General features: G+C 41.8%; 1 protein-coding gene across 1 annotated transcript in view; it reads right to left on the bottom strand.

The window, feature by feature from the left end:
• STK32B (serine/threonine kinase 32B) overlaps window positions 1–6,821 on the bottom strand; it is a 151,553-nt gene that overhangs the window by 34,284 nt on the left and 110,448 nt on the right. The window contains exons 7-8 of the mRNA XM_018567822.1: window positions 3,106–3,209; window positions 1,525–1,641 (exon numbers count right to left, since the gene is read on the bottom strand). Coding sequence (XP_018423324.1) covers window positions 1,525–1,641; window positions 3,106–3,209 — 221 coding nt within the window. The remainder of the gene's footprint in view (window positions 1–1,524; window positions 1,642–3,105; window positions 3,210–6,821) is intronic.

Raw genomic sequence — 6,821 nt, 5'->3', positions numbered from 1 at the left:
GAAAAAAAAAAAACAGCGCAAGCTTCGGCGCTAGGCATCGGGGGATTTTGACAAGTACAAGTACTTGTCAAAATGCCTTGTATCGGGCCCGATTCTGATGCTAGCATCGGTATCGGGACATCCCTAGATTGCATGTTTCTATGTTCTTTTACCAGTTTCATCTCACCCTGTTTTGTTAATAAGGCATCAAGATTTCACTCAGTCTGGCAGATTGCAGAACAGGAGGGTTTAGCTGCATGCCCAGCTATACACAGACCACAGGGTATGTGCAGCAGGGACAGAACACATACTTTTAACAAGAAGTAAATGAGCTTTACAAAAGGCCCTCACTGATTTTTGTAGCTGCAGGCTCTGTGGCTCATCCTGCCCCCCTTCCCTGCAGTCATGTAACAGCTTCAGTCACCCTGCTCTTAGAGCTCCTGCTCTGTGTTTAGAATAAAGAATGGAAGGCTGCTGAGTAACTGCTGGAAGTAGGGAGCAGGGGGAACCGAGCTGTTTAACCCCTTCGTGACGGGAGACTACACTGTACGTCCCGCCACAAAGGGACCAAATGACTCGTCAAGTACACTGTACGTGACGAGTTATTTGCTACATTAGAGGGCTGGTAACCGCTGAGAATCAGCGGTTACCATTCATTAATGGATGCCTCAGTATTTAGCTTCTGCTCTAAAGTTTAAGGATGAATTATTCCAAGCTGAAGCTCCACTTCAGCTACAGAGGACAGTGAAGGCTTGTTTTAAAGCTCATTTACTGTTTGTTAAGAATATGAGAATATTTGATTGTCAGTAGTTTGGCCACAGTTGCTCTTTGGGCTGAAATATCAACATATCACTGAATGGACCATATGGCGCTTCAGTCAGAAAGAAAAGGTTTGAAGGCAAATAGCCTATGCTGTGCTCTCTCCTAGTGCTCTGTGACTACAGTGTCAGGCGTGTTTACTTTTAGAACAAAGATTTAATAAAAATTGTAAAAAACAGTTATTAAAGATCAGATTAAACACTTTCAAAACCTAACAAAAATGTTAAAAAGGTACCAAGCATTTAACGTTTCCTTTAAGGGCCCAATTACACCATACCCAGTGCGGTCTGGTGCGATTCTAGCCCGGAACACACTGGTTCGCATAGATCAAGCTGAGCAGCGTTCTGGGATGGGGTGTGTCGGTGCCATTCATGTCAGTGGCACCGCAGACACGCCTCCGTTCGCAGTGTGATCACCTGCACCGGAACGCGAGGTGCAGGAATGCTCTCCATTCCAGTGCAATGCAAGCAGAAAAAATGCTGCATGCACTATTTTTCCCAATCGCACTTCACCGGAACACAGGGTATTCCTGTACCTCGCGTTATGGTGTGGATGATTACGCTGCAGGTGGGGGGGGGGGGGGGGGGGTCGTGTCTGTGGTGCCATTGACATGAATGCCTGGCTTGATCTATGCAATCCAACCACCTTGACAGGTTCCTTTTAACATATGACTACTAAAGTAGAAAATTAATATATAACAAATTGCTATAACGAAGCTTGCATCACCTTTTTGAGTAACGCCACCATGTTTTTACACCACGTTGATGAATAATGCACTCTTTCAATCTTAAACATATTAAGGATGTCATCTATTGGAGTTGTAGAGTGAATCTCATAAGGCCTCTAGGAAAATAGAAACATAAATAGAGGATTACAGTGGGAAGAATATTTGTATACATTTACAGACCAAATATTTATTTTAGTTTTTCTATATCATGCATTTACATGTGTGTAGTGATTGAGATGCAGATTTTATTTCAAGGATATAGCCCTGTTTTAAAACCTTTAGAACACAACAAATCATGGCATCAACTAATGGGTGGTTGGTTAAAGAAGCGTGAGCATGAAAGCCCAATGGATGCCATAGAAATAGGTATGCAGTCAGGCAGATATAGTATAACAGCCTCCATTTTCATAATGTTATTTCCAGTACAGCAGTTGCACAGGGTGTCTAAGCATGACTGTGCAGTCTAATGGGCATCAGAGTTAGACCCAGTTCTCTAGTTCCCAGTTCACAAAGACCTGGTCAGATGTACCTCCTCCCCTTCTTTGCAATACAAGTCTATGTGAGGACATTTATGATGAGGAAGGGGTTTGACTGTTACTCAGCTCTGCCTGTGCAGACTACTGGAAAGTAGGTCAGAAGCACCCTTTTTTTAAAAGAGCAAATGGTATTCTAAAGCATTTTAAGCAAAAATCAGTCACAAATATTTACACAGGGTTACAGAACTATGAGGAGATACAAAAAAAGGTATTAGAATGAGAAAATTCATCCTGCTGGTTTATATTCTTCTGCAGGTTAATGCAGTCATGGGTATTTTACTCTGTTATTAGGATCCTCCACATGACACTGCATTGTCATATGCTCAGGATATTACTTTTTGGTCAGTTTCTTGATGAGTTTTCTCCTCTTCTTCCTCTCTGTACCTTATGTCAGTGTATTACTTTGTATACCTGCACCTGGGATTTGCCTTCTATCTTTTAATAAAGATTCACAGTTAAAAAAAGGTATGAGACTTCTCTTGAGCTTTAAAGTGGCTGTAAAACCAATGAAAAAAATGTAATTAAGCTTGCCTCTAAAAGAATGTACCTATTGGTTCTGCCTTCCACTAGGATGTCTTCTGTTCTGCATAGACCCTCAATAGTGTTGCCACCACAGTGTGCATCCCCTTCTAGTAAGTAAGCTACGTATTTCCTAAGTTTATTTACTAGGTCCCGTGGCCATTTTTTTATTCTGTACAACCCAGTAGATCCCCATAGGCACATCAGATGCTTAAATTACAGCGTACTATGCTCTGAATGGTCTGGAGAAGAGTGCATGTAGCAGCTGAAGTAACATTACCAGGTAATTGTAATATAATTCATTTTTTAAGCTTCTCAACAACCATCTCATATGTGAGGCAGGATCTTCCAAAAAAAGTCTTAGAATATTACATTTGTCCTCTCTGGAATAGAGAATGGAAAGTAGAAGTTATCTCTTCTCTTTGTCTGATCTAGATGTCACAGTCCTTGGTGTCGGGCAGGCAGGAATAGTAACCAAAAAAAATACTAGTGATAAATATCTAATAACATAAGGTGCAGTCTTACCCAACCCCTTAGGAGCTCAAAAGCTGTAATTCCTAATGACCACCAGTCCACAGGATACGAATACCCTGGCCCCACTTCCATGAAAGACTGAAACACTTCTGGTGCTTAAATACGAAACACAGAATTTCATAGTTAACATTCTGTTTATAAAAGAATAAAATACAGTTAGAAATACATGCATCGTAACCTCAGCCACAGCATAACTTCCATTTACCACAATACTGTGGGCATGGTCTAAAGAAGATAACTCATTGTATGCACAAACTAGCTGTATGCAGACTCCTTCTGTTTGGAGTCATGTTATTGCCTTTGTATCGACAACATTTAAAAAAAAATATATATATATACTTGCGGAAAAAAAAAGACAACTCAGCCTCATCTACCAACATTATATCGCATGCAAAGTCATTTGACTGGCCAAGTTGCCTCTTGAATCACTAATTGCTTTTAAAAATGGGTACACTAACTTTCACAATTTTCCTAATTATGAAGCTACTAAATAGTCAAACAAGACAAAACAGAAATGTAAAAGGCATCTGAATAAATGTTTATTTCACACTACTATAAAGAACAAGTATAGACATTGCCCATAACAATCAATCCAAAGTTTTTCATTTTCTGAGCCTGGAAAATTGATTGAATTACTGTCAGCATCCAGAGCACCCCCAGGAGCGCTGGAGGCAGGTCCTACAGTTCCTGTGCTCGCCTGCGGGTGTCTCCAGCAGCCAGGAACTGTCAGGAACCTGCAGCTCCAGTACTCAACTGCGGGTGTGCCCCAGCTGTGACTGATCATCCCATCACCTGGTGCTTCCTGGGAGGGTATTTAGGCCCTCCCTGCAGTAAGGAAGGTGGCTCAGTATTGCGTCGCCTGCACCTGACTGACTCCCCTGGCTTGTGCCTTGGAACCTGAACCCTGCTACCTGAACCCTGCTTCCTATCCGCAACCCTGTCACCGACGCGGCTTGTTACCTCTCCTTGAATCCTGTTCCTGTACCGCGCTGCCCTCCTGTTAACGACCCGGCTTGTACCTGACCACACTTCTTGTATCCTGAGGCATGACGTATATCTGCAGGCCTGTTACCCCTCCTTGTTGCTATTCCCCCTGGCTGTAGGTGTGTGTTTGTCCCAACGGTGGGTTTGTTACTTCACTGCTAAACCTGTGGGGGTTGAAGGGGTTTGTAGTTTTGTTGATATGTAACAAATAAACTGTGTATCATATATTCTGCCTTATCCTGTGTGGTCACCTGTTTGGTCTACCTGCGTGGGTACCTGCGCAGGTGTGGGGGTCACCTGTGCCGGTATCCCTGACAATTACTATTGAAATTAAACTTTTTCAAAACTATTACCAGTGTACCCTGATCAGCCATAACATTATGACCACCTGCCTAATATTGTGTAGTACCCCCTTCTGCTGCCAAAACAGGCCTGATCCGTCAAGGCATGGACCCCTCTAGACCTCTGAAGGTATGCTATGGTATCTGGCACCAAGTGGTCAGTAGCAGATCATTTAAATTCTGTAAGTTGTGAGGTGAGGCCTCCATGGATCAGACTTGTTTTTCCAGCACATCCCACAGAGGGATGGATTGAGATCTGGAGAATTTGGATGCCAAGTCAATACCTCAAACTTGTTGTGCAACTGAAACCATTCTTGAACCATTTTTGCAGTGTGGCAGGGTGTATTATCCTACTGAAAGTGGCCACTGCCATCAGGGAAAACTGTTTCCATGAAGGGGTGTACTTGTTCAGCAACAAGATATTAATGTGATTTGTGTTTTTTTTGGTATTATGCCTTTTTGCTGGTGAGAACCATTACAGATGTTTGGAAAAAACGTGAAAGTGTTTTGCACAGAGCCTATTAATGGTTCTCTTATTATATCTATGTAAAGTGAAAGTGTGACCCGAGCTTTTGGCTAAAAGGTTGGTGCAAAAAGATGTGTCTTTTTCCTTTCTAGGAATGTTAGGATGTGTGTATAAGCTCTCGCATAGAAGTATTAAAATGAGAGTATTAAATAACCTAAGCAATTTATCGAACATTTCCAGTAGAACAGATTGAATATAACATATTTTAATGCTGTTATCCAGTGGTCATATTTTTATGATCATTTCCATCATATACAGTACATTATACATATACTGTGTTTTGCAAAAGTATTCACTACCTGTAGTGCTTTTGCACTACAACTTGAAATTAAAGTAGAATTAAACCCTCCTTTTTTTGGCATATATCTTCTGCTAGTAAGCAGTAGATATATGGAAAAACATTTTAAAAAATACAAAGTCACCAAAAAGGTCATTCAAATTATAATAATGAATGTGCTGCGCTTCAAATAACAATAAATAAACAAATATTTATAATAAATACGTGCTAAACAATACATGCAATCAAAGTGCAAGCCAGAGATGATTGCATGGTCGGCAGCACAGCTCCTGTTTGACCCGTTTTTGCACCCACAGAATATGGTAAAAAGGAGAGAGAGTTGGCGGGCATACATCTTACTTATAGTTTTATGTCAACTTTCCTTATATATGGTCGTGATGACATGCTGACCTCATTTTCTGGGTAACGATTGTGGAGAGACGGCCTTTGAATAAGATTGATTGGAGATCCTATAAAGTGATTTTAGAACTGCCTAGATCTGGTTATAAGGCGAGCGGCCCACTAAGACTGAAGAAACCTGACCAGCGTACTCACTTTCCTCAGTGCTCGAGACGCTGACTCGAGTATAAGCCGAGGGGGGCATTTTTCAGCACAAAAAATGGGCTGAAAAACTCGGCTTATACTTGAGTATATACGGTATGTTTATTTATTTGTTTATTTATTGTTCTAGTTAAAGCGCAGCACATTCATGATTATAATTTGATACATTTAGAGGGTAACACTTCTTATAGGGCTTGCAGCTACACGGGGTTTGGTGCGAGGTGCTATTTGTCATTTATTTACCAAAAAGGTAATTACCTGCCTGTGTCTCCGCCGCTAGCTCCTGTCTGAAGATCTGAAAAATTCTCGAGCAGCCGTGAACGATGATGGGGCGGGCGCATGCGCAGTAGAGATCTTCAGCCGTGAGAAGAGGAGAGACACAGGGTAAGTCAATGCAGGCAGCCCAGCAGCGTACACGGACAAACCCAGTGGGATAGGAAGACACAGCAGTCAGCACCGGATCATAGACCGGCACCAGCGCTGGTGGGCAACTACTGGAAAGGAAAAGATGATCGGATCAAGAGGTATAATTTAAGGTAAGTCCTTAAAGCAGCGTTTTGTCTTTAACATCACTTTAACCTTGCTTAGTGGTGTTGCAGACTCAGGGGTCCTTGAGAACATTGTATATATAGTGCCATCATGGGACAGATCATGTAATGCTTTAATCGCACACAGGTTGACCTTTATCAATTAATTCTGGATCTTCTGAAGGGGCAATTGGTTGGCCCACATCATATTTATGGTTTTTCATAGCTAAGGAGGTGAATACTTATACACAATAAAGATTTAGCTTTTTTTGTCTTAATTATCTTGTCACAATAAAGATGTATTGTGCATCTACAAAGTGGTAAGCATGTTGTGCACATCACATGGTACAAACCTGCCAAAAATCAATTTTAATTCCATGTAATAATGCAGGAAAACAGGAAAAACACCAAGGGCAGGGGGGGGGGGGGGGGGGGGCAAGTGTAGACAGGCATGGATTCCAGTAAGATAGGGTGTACGCCAGGTAGGTACA

Source organism: Nanorana parkeri, unplaced genomic scaffold (assembly GCF_000935625.1).
Source record: "Nanorana parkeri isolate BGI_ZX_2015 unplaced genomic scaffold, ASM93562v1 scaffold1099, whole genome shotgun sequence".
Lineage (NCBI taxonomy): Eukaryota > Metazoa > Chordata > Amphibia > Anura > Dicroglossidae > Nanorana > Nanorana parkeri.
Note: the sequence above shows the minus strand (reverse complement) of the source record. Positions and strands in the feature narration are given on the sequence as shown.